The 16,638-nt window shown below is 41.4% G+C and overlaps 1 protein-coding gene across 1 annotated transcript; it reads left to right on the forward strand.

The window, feature by feature from the left end:
* Nucleotides 1–6,429: 6,429 nt before the first annotated feature.
* Nucleotides 6,430–11,142, forward strand: LOC123438363 (transcription initiation factor IIA subunit 2). The gene is made up of 4 exons (XM_045115775.1): nucleotides 6,430–6,650; nucleotides 7,298–7,436; nucleotides 7,581–7,631; nucleotides 10,701–11,142. The coding sequence occupies exons 2-4, from the start codon at nucleotides 7,308–7,310 to the stop codon at nucleotides 10,839–10,841; spliced, it is 321 nt and encodes a 106-aa protein (XP_044971710.1). The 5' UTR covers nucleotides 6,430–6,650; nucleotides 7,298–7,307; the 3' UTR covers nucleotides 10,842–11,142.
* The last annotated feature ends 5,496 nt before the right edge of the window (nucleotides 11,143–16,638 follow it).

Raw genomic sequence — 16,638 nt, forward strand, 5'->3', positions numbered from 1 at the left:
CAAAAACAGGGACCTCCTCCGCTCCTCCGCTCCTCATCGCGCCCTGCGACCTCCCGTTTTTGGGGGATCTGCTGAGGTCGTTTTTTGGCTTGTCCCATATAACAGCCAAAAAAGCGTAGTTCGCTGAGCTTATACGGGATCTGCTGGGGACTCTCTCCAGAGTTGGTCGCCACCTGCACAATTCTTGAACAAGCTATTTTTAAATTATTCCTTAAATTTATAATAAATGAACTATTTATTAGACTTGCGAATTAGATTTTAAAATTTTCAGAGCCTGCTTTAAAAAATCACCAACATTTTTTCAAACATTGTGAATGTTTTGGATTCAGTGAATATTTTTCCTAAAATTTATTAATAATTTTAAAAAATGCTAGCATCTTGTGAAATACCATGAATGTTTTAATAAAACTCATGAACAAGTTTCAAAATTTGTGAACCTAAAACAATATGTTTATAAATTTAGGATATATTCATGTAAAATTTGTTTGCAAATTCAAAAAATATTAAGGAATTTTCATAAATGTTTGGGCTTTGAAACAAATGTGCATCATTTCAAAAAAAATATACAATTTCAAAAGAAAACAGGTTATTCAAAAAATGTTTCTATTTTGAATTTTTTTTGAGTGAACAATTGTTCGGGGGATTTCTTAAATTTGCTTAAAATGTATTTTTTAAATTCTTATCTTCAATTTTGTTCCTTCTTTTGCAAAACATGTTCATGTTTTGAGCTAATATTTGAGCTTAAATACATTTTAATAAAAATCTGAAATGTTTGTTATTCAAAAACAGGGACCTCCTCCGCTCCTCCGCTCCTCATCGCGCCCTGCGACCTCCCGTTTTTGGGGGATCTGCTGAGGTCGTTTTTTGGCTTGTCCCATATAACAGCCAAAAAAGCGTAGTTCGCTGAGCTTATACGGGATCTGCTGGGGACTCTCTCCAGAGTTGGTCGCCACCTGCACAATTCTTGAACAAGCTATTTTTAAATTATTCCTTAAATTTATAATAAATGAACTATTTATTAGACTTGCGAATTAGATTTTAAAATTTTCAGAGCCTGCTTTAAAAAATCACCAACATTTTTTCAAACATTGTGAATGTTTTGGATTCAGTGAATATTTTTCCTAAAATTTATTAATAATTTTAAAAAATGCTAGCATCTTGTGAAATACCATGAATGTTTTAATAAAACTCATGAACAAGTTTCAAAATTTGTGAACCTAAAACAATATGTTTATAAATTTAGGATATATTCATGTAAAATTTGTTTGCAAATTCAAAAAATATTAAGGAATTTTCATAAATGTTTGGGCTTTGAAACAAATGTGCATCATTTCAAAAAAATTATACAATTTCAAAAGAAAACAGGTTATTCAAAAAATGTTTCTATTTTGAATTTTTTTTGAGTGAACAATTGTTCGGGGGATTTCTTAAATTTGCTTAAAATGTATTTTTTAAATTCTTATCTTCAATTTTGTTCCTTCTTTTGCAAAACATGTTCATGTTTTGAGCTAATATTTGAGCTTAAATACATTTTAATAAAAATCTGAAATGTTTGTTATTCAAAAACAGGGACCTCCTCCGCTCCTCCGCTCCTCATCGCGCCCTGCGACCTCCCGTTTTTGGGGGATCTGCTGAGGTCGTTTTTTGGCTTGTCCCATATAACAGCCAAAAAAGCGTAGTTCGCTGAGCTTATACGGGATCTTCTGGGGACTCTCTCCAGAGTTGGTCGCCACCTGCACAATTCTTGAACAAGCTATTTTTAAATTATTCCTTAAATTTATAATAAATGAACTATTTATTAGACTTGCGAATTAGATTTTAAAATTTTCAGAGCCTGCTTTAAAAAATCACCAACATTTTTTCAAACATTGTGAATGTTTTGGATTCAGTGAATATTTTTCCTAAAATTTATTAATAATTTTAAAAAATGCTAGCATCTTGTGAAATACCATGAATGTTTTAATAAAACTCATGAACAAGTTTCAAAATTTGTGAACCTAAAACAATATGTTTATAAATTTAGGATATATTCATGTAAAATTTGTTTGCAAATTCAAAAAATATTAAGGAATTTTCATAAATGTTTGGGCTTTGAAACAAATGTGCATCATTTCAAAAAAATTATACAATTTCAAAAGAAAACAGGTTATTCAAAAAATGTTTCTATTTTGAATTTTTTTTGAGTGAACAATTGTTCGGGGGATTTCTTAAATTTGCTTAAAATGTATTTTTTAAATTCTTATCTTCAATTTTGTTCCTTCTTTTGCAAAACATGTTCATGTTTTGAGCTAATATTTGAGCTTAAATACATTTTAATAAAAATCTGAAATGTTTGTTATTCAAAAACAGGGACCTCCTCCGCTCCTCATCGCGCCCTGCGACCTCCCGTTTTTGGGGGGATCTGCTGAGGTCGTTTTTTGGCTTGTCCCATATAACAGCCAAAAAAGCGTAGTTCGCTGAGCTTATACGGGATCTGCTGGGGACTCTCTCCAGAGTTGGTCGCCACCTGCACAATTCTTGAACAAGCTATTTTTAAATTATTCCTTAAATTTATAATAAATGAACTATTTATTAGACTTGCGAATTAGATTTTAAAATTTTCAGAGCCTGCTTTAAAAAATCACCAACATTTTTTCAAACATTGTGAATGTTTTGGATTCAGTGAATATTTTTCTAAAATTTATTAATAATTTTAAAAAATGCTAGCATCTTGTGAAATACCATGAATGTTTTAATAAAACTCATGAACAAGTTTCAAAATTTGTGAACCTAAAACAATATGTTTATAAATTTAGGATATATTCATGTAAAATTTGTTTGCAAATTCAAAAAATATTAAGGAATTTTCATAAATGTTTGGGCTTTGAAACAAATGTGCATCATTTCAAAAAAATTATACAATTTCAAAAGAAAACAGGTTATTCAAAAAATGTTTCTATTTTGAATTTTTTTTGAGTGAACAATTGTTCGGGGGATTTCTTAAATTTGCTTAAAATGTATTTTTTAAATTCTTATCTTCAATTTTGTTCCTTCTTTTGCAAAACATGTTCATGTTTTGAGCTAATATTTGAGCTTAAATACATTTTAATAAAAATCTGAAATGTTTGTTATTCAAAAACAGGGACCTCCTCCGCTCCTCCGCTCCTCATCGCGCCCTGCGACCTCCCGTTTTTGGGGGGATCTGCTGAGGTCGTTTTTTGGCTTGTCCCATATAACAGCCAAAAAAGCGTAGTTCGCTGAGCTTATACGGGATCTTCTGGGGACTCTCTCCAGAGTTGGTCGCCACCTGCACAATTCTTGAACAAGCTATTTTTAAATTATTCCTTAAATTTATAATAAATGAACTATTTATTAGACTTGCGAATTAGATTTTAAAATTTTCAGAGCCTGCTTTAAAAAATCACCAACATTTTTTCAAACATTGTGAATGTTTTGGATTCAGTGAATATTTTTCCTAAAATTTATTAATAATTTTAAAAAATGCTAGCATCTTGTGAAATACCATGAATGTTTTAATAAAACTCATGAACAAGTTTCAAAATTTGTGAACCTAAAACAATATGTTTATAAATTTAGGATATATTCATGTAAAATTTGTTTGCAAATTCAAAAAATATTAAGGAATTTTCATAAATGTTTGGGCTTTGAAACAAATGTGCATCATTTCAAAAAAAATTATACAATTTCAAAAGAAAACAGGTTATTCAAAAAATGTTTCTATTTTGAATTTTTTTTGAGTGAACAATTGTTCGGGGGATTTCTTAAATTTGCTTAAAATGTATTTTTTAAATTCTTATCTTCAATTTTGTTCCTTCTTTTGCAAAACATGTTCATGTTTTGAGCTAATATTTGAGCTTAAATACATTTTAATAAAAATCTGAAATGTTTGTTATTCAAAAACAGGGACCTCCTCCGCTCCTCCGCTCCTCATCGCGCCCTGCGACCTCCCGTTTTTGGGGGGATCTGCTGAGGTCGTTTTTTGGCTTGTCCCATATAACAGCCAAAAAAGCGTAGTTCGCTGAGCTTATACGGGATCTTCTGGGGACTCTCTCCAGAGTTGGTCGCCACCTGCACAATTCTTGAACAAGCTATTTTTAAATTATTCCTTAAATTTATAATAAATGAACTATTTATTAGACTTGCGAATTAGATTTTAAAATTTTCAGAGCCTGCTTTAAAAAATCACCAACATTTTTTCAAACATTGTGAATGTTTTGGATTCAGTGAATATTTTTCCTAAAATTTATTAATAATTTTAAAAAATGCTAGCATCTTGTGAAATACCATGAATGTTTTAATAAAACTCATGAACAAGTTTCAAAATTTGTGAACCTAAAACAATATGTTTATAAATTTAGGATATATTCATGTAAAATTTGTTTGCAAATTCAAAAAATATTAAGGAATTTTCATAAATGTTTGGGCTTTGAAACAAATGTGCATCATTTCAAAAAAAATTATACAATTTCAAAAGAAAACAGGTTATTCAAAAAATGTTTCTATTTTGAATTTTTTTTGAGTGAACAATTGTTCGGGGGATTTCTTAAATTTGCTTAAAATGTATTTTTTAAATTCTTATCTTCAATTTTGTTCCTTCTTTTGCAAAACATGTTCATGTTTTGAGCTAATATTTGAGCTTAAATACATTTTAATAAAAATCTGAAATGTTTGTTATTCAAAAAACATTTACATTTTTATAAATAAAATCACGTTGAAATTTTAGAAAATAAAATTCACATACTATAATTATTTAAACTAGATTGTTATTTTTGAGAACAAATCACAGAGAATACAATGGCAAGCGAAGTGGTTCAATTGCTGGAGGTCGGGTGTTTGATCCCTCCACTTCACATAATTTTGGGGGACTTAGATGTGCATTTTAGAACTTTATAAGGATCTAGGTGACACACCTTGGATACTTTTAGGACCAACAATGTATTTTACTCTTTCTTGTTTAGTAATATATCAAATATCAAATATCAAAATAATGTAAACATCAGATAGAGGAAAAATTAATGGTTAAAATTTTATGTGCACGTTTCTATAAGGTTGGATCCAGTAGTGACATTACAAAATTTGTACGAAGTTTGTATACTTATTTGAATTAGTTGCATCATACTACAAACTTAATGGTTTAATTTCTATTAGTTCGCTATCATAGCAAAGTACAATTGTTAAATAAAGTGAGACACTATTCTTTGCTATATTGTAATGTATATTAAATTATATGATGTAAAAAAGTTATGCTTTGAATTAGTTTGGAAAGTTGCATGAAATTAATTTATTTATGCGCATATATGTGTGTGTTCTCTTATAAGTATGTATTTTGAATATCATGGTATCCATTTGTAAAGTGAATGGTGGTTTCTGGTGTATTATTAGCTAAGCATGTTTATAGAAAAATCTAAAGTAGTATGGCAATTGTGTTTTTCAAGTTGGGTTGAATAATAAGTTGTGCATGAATTGTACTTTTAAACAAAATATAATACTCGTTATTGTAGTGATCAAAGAACACAAAAGACCGCTAATTCTACTTTTGCATACTTATGGTTTGGTTATTTGAAATTTGATTCAACATATTCAGTATTTCCTGCTCGTTTCTCAACTAATTTTATTCATATAAGAAAGTAAGCATAAAGATTTAGTTAACATATATTTTCATTAGGGAATGACTAATTAAACTCAACTTTTTCAGTTATATTCTTCCCCCCCGTATGATATACACTATTGATATGTGGCGTGAACTTGCGCTCCTGAAATTGAGTTTTTTTTTTATATATTCAATAATCTTTCAGGGAAATGTGTAACGGTATCGTACTCTCTTGTACTCTATGTACCTAAATACTTGAAGTTGGAGAGAATTAGTACCTAAATACTTGTACTTGAAGAGAACTAATACCTAAATACTTGTAGTTAGAGAGAACTAGTCTTCTCTCCAACTACAAGTATTTAGGAACACAGGGATATAATTTAGTATTTGAGGTCGTCGTCCTCTCGAGGCATGGGGTAATTGCCCTATTTTTACCCGACCTATATGGGTTGTCCTTGACGACAAGAGTTTGCCACTCCTCCGCGCGCCCTCGTGGGGGAGAATCCCGAAGTTGCACGCCCGCGTTAGCACGCTTGGGCCAGGCCGAGACCAACCAGAAGAGGTCGTCCAACGAAGGGACGGAGGGGAGTAGGAGAAAGTGGTCCACCAAGCGATAATAATCCGTAGATATAGCAAGACCCGCTTACAACCTCATGGACGGTAGACCCGAACACAAACAACAACACAAGTAAAAAAAAAAAGTTGCTCGGATCCTTCAAGACCACCGATTCTGTGTTTGGGTCATGTGGCTCCGGCCCGCCCTAGCCCGGCCCGGCCCACGGTGGCCCAGGGGCAGAAGCGTCAACCGGCGCCGACCAGCCACAGCCAGGAGCCGGAGGCAGAGACGAGAGAGAGAGAGAGAGCGATAAAGCAGAGCAGAGCTGCTCATCCGGCTGCTATATATAATCCCCCAATTTCGTCTCCAAACATATAAAGCCTCCCGATTTCGAACCCCCCCATCCCACTCCTCGGCCTCTTCTCCCCCGATCCGAACCCATTCCCACCTCCTCCGCTCCCCGCCGGATCTCGCCGCCAGGACCGTCCGTCCGTCGACCCGCAGGTGATTGATTCCCCTCTCCGTCGCCCCCCCCTTCGATTCCGTCGCGCGGATCAAGCCGCTGCCTGCCGTGTTGCCCTGCCTCCCGGTTCCGGTCCGTCCGGGATCGGCCCTGTCCGCCGGAATGGGCTTCCGCTTTGCTTTTTCTAGGGTTCGTCCGTCCGTCGAGCGGTGGGATGGGGGGGGGGGGGGGGGATTCGTGGGGGGAGTGGTCCGCCTTGGGCTTGCCGTTCCATGGCGGATTCGTCCGTCCATGGATTCGGTGGGAGAGAGACGGCGACGAAATGGAACCGCGCCGGAAAAGGAAAAAAGAACCATCTTTTATCCTTCGTTCCTTGTAGGGTGGGGGAACGGCCGACCTGCATCTATACCGGAGGAACCGGCCGGCCAGATGACGCACGGGAGGGAGGGAGGGGCCGTTGATTCCGGTTGATTTGATTCATGCCTAGTACTAGCACGCACGCACTACCAGCTTAATTAGTCTACTCGTTCGTATCGGATCATCAAATGGGGGATCTTTTCTTCATACGGAGTATATATGCGGTTGACAGTTCCACATGGCATGAACGAATCGGCTCTGGTTGTTGGTGTTGATACCACTAGCCTTAGCCTTATGCAACATCTGACGAAACCGTGCTTGTTTGCGGCAGGCGAGGCGATATGGCCACCTTCGAGCTCTACAGGCGGTCCACCATCGGCATGTGCCTCACCGAGACGCTCGACGAGATGGTCTCCAGCGGCACCCTCAGCCCCGAGCTCGCCATCCAAGTGCTCGTCCAGTTCGACAAGGTGCTCTACCCGCTCTGCTGCCACATTCTCTCTTCGGTTACCGTCCAGTTGGCCTTCTTCCCCTTCAGGTTGGGGAACATCATAATTTGCCTTATCTTGCGGATGATTTGATTTATGGCTTGCCTGTGTTTATCGTGTGTGCAGTCTATGACCGAGGCGCTGGAAAACCAAGTGAAGAGCAAGGTTACTGTCAAGGTACGTGCTTTGGAAGAAAAAAAACTTGTCATCTTTTCGCGCCATTTCGGCGTATGCCTGCTCGGTGGTCCCATTATTTTTTTTGTATGCCGCTGTGAATTAATTTGTCTGTCTGGTTCTAAAAAAGTTATGACCTTTTGGGGCATGATAAATATGTTTGCTTTTCTAGAGAGCGGTCGATCAATATCCACACGACACGTGGTACCGGTGCTAAGTTGCACTGCAGTTCAGCTTGCGCAGAACTCTGTAAATGAAACAAGCCTTAACTTTTTTTTTGTCTTGCTACGTATATTGCTTACTAAAGATGTGGTTCACTGTTTCCAAGGCCGTAAGGGCAAAGGTCCTGGGAAATATGTCTTGCCTGGGTTCTGTTGCCTGGGATGTCGGTCAATTTGGGGAAACTCTGGAATTGTGTAAAAATCCTGTTTTACTAAACAAAACCTGTTGACATAGTATGTGTTCATATCTAGAAAGATCTTCTGAAGCTACCACTTACTCATTGTGGCCATAGTTTCAGTCACCTGAATTTACATGATGTCAAATAGTACTGTTTTTTTCTCAATATCCAAAGCATTAACATGGAATTTGGAAGAAAATACCCATTTGTAGCACAAATGATTTGTGTTGGGATTTTTTGCTTGCCTGATTGATCTTGAACAAAATGAATGAAGTTATCAACATAGTGTCAAATAACTTCTCATATCCGATTGTGGTTCATGGTTCACCGTAAAAAAAAAAAGGATTAGCCCTTGGTGGCATCTTTTGCTAGGAAGAAAGGTGAGCACCAAACCTTGCGGAGGCTGAGCCTCGAACACGGGTTGCCAGGCTGCGAGCACTTCAGCCTGCTCTAGCTAGCCACCCAAGCAGACGCTCGGTCTTGTCCATGGTTCACTATAGCCTGCCATCATTCACCATACCAGGCACCATTAAGGATTTCATTGATTACTAAAGATACAGCTAATTTTTTCCAAGGCCATAAAAGCAAAGGTCCCGAGGAATCTGTTTGCATATGTTGTTCTGAGTTCTAGGGATGTCGCACAATTTGGGGAACTCTGGCATTGTGTAAAAAAAATACATAACAAAACCTGTTCACATAATGTATGCTTACACCTAAAAATGGACCTTCTGAAGCTGCCACTTATTTCTTATTTTTCTTTTATTTGCAACTTCTTCTGAAGTTTGCATGATTTCAAGTTCTACTGGGTTTTCTCAATACCCAAAACGTTAACATGGAGTGTGAAAAAAAATCCATTTATGGCACAAATTTGGAGTGGCATGTGTTGGATTTTTTTTAGAATTTTTCGCTTGCCTGAAATTGTCGCAATAGCATTAAACGAATTCTGATATCAGATATGACGGCTAATGATTCACCATAAAAAAACTCGATCAACCAGGACTAGCCTTTTGTGGCATTCTTTTTAAAAAGAAAGGTGGGCACTAACCCTTCGGAGGCTGAGCCTCGAACACGGGTCGGCGGGCTGCGAGCACTTCAGCCTGCTCTAGCTAGCCACCCCAGAAGACGCTCTGCCTCGTTCATGTTTCAGTTGCCAAAGGATTTCACTGAATCCTGGTGTCCACATTGTATTTTAACGTGATAGAGAACTGATTAACTTAAATCGGGGATGATCAAAATCATATGGATTGACCAATTATTTTGTTTTCTTTCAATTATGTGTAACACATTTACTTTGTTTTTTCTGTAAAAGGAGTCCCCTGTCCTTTTGTAGAAACTAAAGGTAATTTTCCTGCAACACCTTGTGAACAAATACCACTTGTGGCATGAAATAAAAACGTAGCTGTAACTCCGCTAACGGCATTCTTTATCTCAAGGCGGTCAGACCTGAATATCACCTTTTGGGCAGTTTTTGCAGTACATAGTATATTACTATTATCTTGAAATTGCAAAACAGGGAGCAGGCTAGGTGGTATCCGGGCGTGTTGCTGGTCCCCAGTGAGCTGACTAAACCCTATTCTCTCCTATCAACTCTGTTACCTCCCTCTGTGCGCCGCCCGGGTGTCATGGGTCAACCAAGCCAAGGCTTGCCGGAGGCCCAAACCTCTCCCTATCATCAGCCACAACTACAACCTCCGCCACGTTCCACCCTCCAATATCCCACCACATAAGACCCAGCCATACAAAATCCTGTTGGTCTTAGTTTTGCAAATGTCGGTAAGAGACCGTAAGATTGTGAGTAACAGATATGGAGAACCAGATCAATGAAATCTTCAAGTAACAACACATAGAACAGTCTCTGTTCCATTTTAAAATTGACCAGCATACTAGTGCTACAACAAATATTGTGAATTCACATTTGATCCACAAGCAACAGTTTGCTGCCTGTATCCTGTTTTTTGTACTCGAAAACATCTAAAGCGTAATAATTACCATTTTTTTTATACGTTGCTGGGCCTAGTTGATAAGAGCACAGAGGGCGCGAGCATGAACTGGTTCCTGGCTTCCTGTTGCTGTTTGAGTGGAGTTCTTCTAGAGGGTTGACGGTGTGCGTATAATCTGGCGTTGACCTGGATTCTTGGTTGCAAATTTAGGGATGGAACCTGGCATCGATCAATCTCCCGTCAATTTGCTGAAACTGTTCCCACAAAAACAAGTTAATTTTTTGTTGAAAAATATGTAGAGCCGTCAATTGGTTCAGTAAACCAAGATACTCTTTGCCATTCTAGGAAACCTCCTTTGTTTAATGGATCTCTTTTAGTTTATGTATGCATTGACGCGGGAGGAGAGTGGATATTTCCAGCATTTTAATACTGTCACTAAGAAATTCAGCTCTAGTTCAGACTTGTGGATGCTTCTCATTGTCTGTCCATTTCTGGGCACGAGGCCATCTGCACAGCCTATTCTCTGTTTTAGCTGTAGTTCAGACTCTAGTTATCTGTGATTCGATCTGTTCTGCACTGATAATTCACCAGGTTAATGCTGTCGCTACGAATTCAGCTCTAGTTCAGACCTTTTTCTTCTCGTTGCCATGGTTCTCACTGCATCTAGCTTAGAGTGATAATCTTGGTCAGGATAATACTCATTTCCTGTTCCTTCCTTTTCTATGTATACAGGGCCATCTGCACACCTACAGGTTCTGCGACAACGTCTGGACGTTCATTCTAACTGACGCGCAGTTCAAGAACGAGGAGATCACCGAACAGGTGAGCAAGGTGAAGATCGTGGCCTGCGACTCCAAGCTGCTCAGTCAATAAGCAGCTCGGCGCGAGCTGACTCCCGGAGGCGGGGCTCGAACTCGTTCGATCCCTACCTCGGCTAGAGAAGAACGCCACCACCGACATCGCCGCCTTCGCCTTCCATGGGCACCTGTAGAATCTCATGCCATGCAACGCTAGAGCGTGGCATCGCATCCGCAGAACCTTCTCCCATCCTTGTTTCGCTGTAATGTTGTTTCCCTGAACTTTTGATACTACATAACTGGTGATGACTGGATGAGTAAGTAGCAGCCAGCAACCGGACCTGAACTTTGCTGGGAAATGTATGTGAGATTTAGCAGAGGTTGCGTCTTTTTGCGTCCACATTGATATGTAGCTTGGATTTGTTTGGCTGGATTTTTTTTCTCCTTTTGCTGCCAAGAAAAAGAAGCAGAGAGCAGGAAGCAGAGCATGTTTCTTCCTGGCAAACCTTATGGTGGAAAAGTCAAGATGTATGGTGGCAGAGAAGACAGAAGAGAATGGAATCAAAGCAGAGGAGTGAGCAGAGCTGCTCTGCTTTTTTGTGTAGGGCCAGAGCAGGAGCTGGAGCTAGAGATAGAGAGAGAAGGAATAATAACTGCATGCATGGCATGCATGCATGAGGTGGCTTCCACTGGGGAGATGGCCATCTTTCAGGTCAGGCCAGGTGTCTGATTGGTACAGCAGTAGTGACCATGAAAGATGCTGCAACAAACAGGCTCACTTGCTACAGTCTCCTCACCACAGAAGGCCACCACTGTTCCCCTTGACAAAAAAGACAGGGGAGAAGAAAAAAAAAAATCAAACACCACAGTTTACACAGTGCAAGAACCTTACCTGCCTGTGCCTGTGGTGTGTGCTCCAACCAGCAGCCTACACATGTCCATTTTCCTTCACACTAAGCTATCATCATCATTGCAGAAAAAAAAGGGGGCCAAAGTGGCACACATGCAGAAAGAAAGCTCAACCTTGATGTTCATCAACAGCACCAGGGGAGCCAAAGCTCTTTTCAATGGTGAGAATGGGCAAAATCTGACCCTTTTTTTCTGAAACTTTAACGCGAAATGGACCCAATCTAAAATCATTTCACAAAATGAGCCACGTTTGCGTGATGCCTATCTAGCATGGTGCCCTAGCCCCGGACGCCATGCAATAGGGTCCCTTTGTGTTTATTTTTTCTGGACTGAGTTCATTTTTGTGTTAAAGTTTTAGAAAGGTTCAGTTTTGCGGTAATCCATCTGTGAGCCCGGCCTCATATGAGCCCGGTGAACACTATGACGGTTTGGACTACAAAAAATGTTCAATAAAATTCAAAAAACTTCATGGTGCAAGATGCTCCAATGTGTGAACTCCCTGTAAAATTTTATGAAGTTTGAACATCCGAGGAGCTCGTGGCAAAGAAGACAAAATCAGGCATAAATAGTGCGATTTTCAAAAGTTTTTCACAGATCCGAATTTTGTCTTTTTGCCACATGCTTTGGAGTGGACATACAGTCCAAAATACCACAAGCAGAAACACGTACCACTTCTATTAACCCATCATTAATCTTACAAGAAAAGTGAGCCTTTTACTTTTAAGTGTGGCAAGTGGCATGCAGAAAGGTGTGTGACCTTAATGGCTAAGCACTCACGTTAAGGGTGTGTTTGGTTGGAGTCATTAGGTGGAACGTATCGGGACCGTCCCACACCCGGAGGCTCTTCTCGTGTTCGGTTGGGTCGAGGTACGAGAACCACTCGTTTTGAAAAACGGTGTATTCCCTCTATATTCGGAACCTGCTGGTACCTCCGATTTAGCGAAACAATGCGGAACCGCTCGTCGATCTCTCCCCTCCCCATGACTCACTCACCCCAAAAGCCAAAACCCCATTCTCATCTTAGCATCGCCGCCCCTCTCACTCTTCCACCTGCGCGACCCAGCGACTCCGGTGGCTCTTCCTCTCTAGCGCCGCCTCTCCCTCTCCAACGACGGACTAGGAGTGGGGTGAAGGGCGAGCAGGTACGGTGACTTGGTACCAACGAGGTGGGCGGCGAGATGATGGCCGACGGTGGCAGTGGCGACTGCCAAGGAAGTCATGGCGTGGACTACCTCCGCTCGGAGTTCTTCATCACGCTTGAAAAGAGGAGCAGTAATTGCTAATTTAACTGGGAATTAGAGCAACGGCCCTGGCAGTAGGGAAGAGGGGTATCGGCTACAACAGGGAGCTCTCGGTCTGAACGATCTGAATTGGTTTCTAGGGATTAATGCGTGCAATTGTTGTTCACTGAGGAGAACCTTCACCTCCACTAGTAGTTCTAAAATCGTTTAATTTATTTTGTTTCTAACCTTTTCATTGGATGGAAGAAACGGTAATTCACCATGGTTTTGATTTTCTTCGGTTTTCCATCTTTTCAAGAGAATTGTGAGGTAAATTCTGGACATGTTTGTTCAAATTTAGTATTGGTAGTTGACTTCTTGATATATTGCAACAAATAATTCTTGATATATTAGGCAAGTATTAAATTACCATGAGTATATAAAAATGGACATCCTTATTCTAATTGTATGTCAAATGTATATGACAGTTTCACCATTCTTACAAGAGAGGTGCGCTGAATCAAATTCGTTTTCGTTGTATCCCTTCAACCAAACAGTGAAATGTAACCGTTCCATTTTATCATTTGACCACAACCAACCACAGGCATGAAACCAACCCATTCAAATGAAATGAAACCATAACATTCCATTCTATTTGGTTCTTCAACTCCTTCGAGCCTCCTCCGCCTCCCGGGTCGCTCGCGCGAGCGACTCCGAAGGCCCCAACCCTAGATCGAGCGGGCGGCCAATCTCCTCCCTCCCTCGGCCGGTGCCGCCGACGGTGGCGGCCATGCCCATCTGCCAAAGGCGGGGGAGAGGGCGGCGCGCCCCGACGGCTCCCCTTCGCGCGGTGGGGGGTTGTCCCATGGGGGGTGCAAGTGGCGGTGCGGGCAGCGGCGCGTCGTCGCGGGCGCACCTCTGGGCCGTGGTGAGCGGAACACTCCTGGTGGCCGGCGTGCCTCGTGAGGCCGGCCGTGGGACAACCCTCTTGTGGTCAGCCGTCGCGTGGCTACTGTGGCGACCGGCGGCGCCAGATCTGTTCGCTGTCCTCCGGCCCTGATCTGTGGGCCTCTCTCCTGCGGATTCTGGGCGGTGCCGGCATGGTTGTCGGGGCCCTACCGACGGGTGAATCTGGTGGAGGAGATTCGGATTGGGGGAAACCCCTTGGTTGGCCCAAGCCGGCCGCGCCGCCGACGACGCTAAGGGCGCCGTTTTTCTTTTTGGAGACGTCGGTATACATCTGCTCCTCTGCTCCCCTTCCTTGCCTCTCGGGTGAAAACCCTAACTCCGGTGGGCGGCGGCGGCGTCCTTGACATTGTGATCTTCCTGAAGGCGTCGCCTTGAGGGCTAAGTGGTGGTGGGCACTGTGTGGGTCGTGAACGGTTGCTGGTGGTGGGCACTGCTTCGGGGGAAACCCTAGGATCTGGTCTTCCAGATCGGACGATGGCGGTACTGCGGTGCCGTTTGTCTCTTGGGAGCATCGTTTGGGGAGCAGCGCTGGCAGACTGAGGCAGGAGGTGGAGCGGCTTCGTCTTGCACATAATTTCGGTGGAGCTGTCAAGTCATGCCTGGCGGACAGGTGCTACGCTGAGTCATGCCTGGTTGGCAGGTGCTACGCACGACAGATCTCCCGGAGTCTTCGCATCTGGACGGATGAGCGCAGGACGGTGGCGTCGTTGGGCGTCGTGGTGGCGTCGACGGAAGTTTGGACCGGCAAGGATGATGCGGATTTCTTTCCTGAAGATGGGTCAGTGGTTCGATGATGATGGCGGCTTGTAAAACATGTGCGTTAGGTGTGCGTTGTAGGTGTGCTGCACCGGCTGTTGTTCCCGATACGTTATGTGGATGAATTGGCGACAACACCGATCTTAGATATGTGGAATGAGAGCACTCCACATTATCGAGTTTGTAGGTGTGAGTGATAACTTTAGGGGGATTGATGTATACTCTTGTTAGACCTTTATGGAATAATTAATAAACATGGCTGCATGCATCGATTGATGCAGAGGCCGGGGGTTTAACCTCCTTTTCAAAAAAAAAAATCGGTTCTTCAACCAAACACATCCTTAGGTCCTAAAACAAACATCGCATGTGTGCATACCATTGTCTTCTTCTTCTTCTTGGGGCCGCTTTCCAGTTTGGCTTGGCTCCCAAGTTCCCTCAAAAAGGCCCATCTATCACCTCACATATTCATTTAGATACTCTCTCCATTCCATAATGTAACGCGCCGATGTCTTTTAAGATTTAAGTTTGACAATGAAAGACCGCGGCACGAGCAATATATTTTTTACTTACATTGCAATCGATCACATTGGTTAAATTTAAATCTCAAGAAACACGGACACAGAAACTGAGGGAGTAATACTCGCTCCGTAACTTGTTATAAAACGTATTTAGAGTCTGTGACAATGTGAAAGAAATGAACATCCAAAGAAACAAAAATGCTACACGTACGGGAATTTTTTACAGGAGTTTTACGGACTGCTCTTTCTCCTCACTAATCTCCTCCCTTGATTCTTGGGTGGGGCCCGCTTCATCTTGATCATCAATTAATACATTCTATCTTAGCTCAGCGCGTAAAACTCATGTAAAATTCCTGTACGTGTAGCATTGCTCCCAAAGAAATGAACTCGTATTGCGCAAGTTGCATCATACATTTGTTTATCTCGCATGCTCCCAGTGTATAGTACTATAATCCTTTTTGTGCCAGAGTTCCGTACAAGGCATCGTGGCAGTAGCTGACAAAGGTCTGCTCAATCCAAATAGCGGTCACATTTTGGATGGGAGCAAGGTGGATGATGAGCCCAATGCTGCATTGTTTATAGTTCACCACCCCGTTTCATAATGTAGCCCATTTCAGTTTCCAAGCTTAGCTTAACGTTTGATCATAAATTTGATCAATAAAACCGATTGCATTGCGGCGGAAGTAAAAATTATATCACCGAATTTGTATCAAAAGTTATACCGAATAATTAACTTTGCAAAATTACAGAGTGCAAGAACATGGTGGTTCTTGTCTTGACTGCTCCAACCAACCAGTAGCCTACACGTGTCTATTCATCAAATATCCTCATCATCATTGGAGGAACTTGGAAGCCAAGCCAATCACCATTGTTGCAAAGAACCTTTTTTGCTGGGTGTTTGCAAGTGGCATGCAGGAAGAAAGCTCAACCTTAATGGCTAAGCACTCACACTCAGGTCGTAGACACGGCATGCACACATTGTTTCGTTCCTTTGCTGTCTCTTTCCAACTTGGCTTGCCTCCCACGTCCCCTCATAAAAGTGAATAACAATTAGATATAAAGAGAATCCAAAGGCCATGAAGACAGACACTTAGAGCAACTCCAACTGACCGACTCAAACAGACACACGCTTTGTTCGTCTTTTGTCCGTTTGGATCGGCTCGTTCGCCCTCTTTTACAAATGGGTAGGTCGTGTATCCAACGGAGTGACCCATTTTCATCCGTGCACAAAACGTTTTAATGTAAAAAAAGATCCGCGACCACGGATCATGCTAGCGTCAAGAGTTCACGTCGGCGTCATGCGAGCGGCCGACATACACATGCCACAAAAAAGGTATGCAGTTCATGCTCGGCGTACTTGCCAGCGACCGACACACATGACAACACAAAAAATGAGACTATAGTTTGACCACGCCATCTTGATCATGGTCATGCTCGCACACTTGCGGCATATAAAAAAGTGTGGCGCTCTCGGCCATGGATCACTCGTCATCGAGGTCGC

This window comes from Hordeum vulgare, chromosome 1H (genome assembly GCF_904849725.1).
Source record: "Hordeum vulgare subsp. vulgare chromosome 1H, MorexV3_pseudomolecules_assembly, whole genome shotgun sequence".
NCBI classification, from domain to species: domain Eukaryota; kingdom Viridiplantae; phylum Streptophyta; class Magnoliopsida; order Poales; family Poaceae; genus Hordeum; species Hordeum vulgare.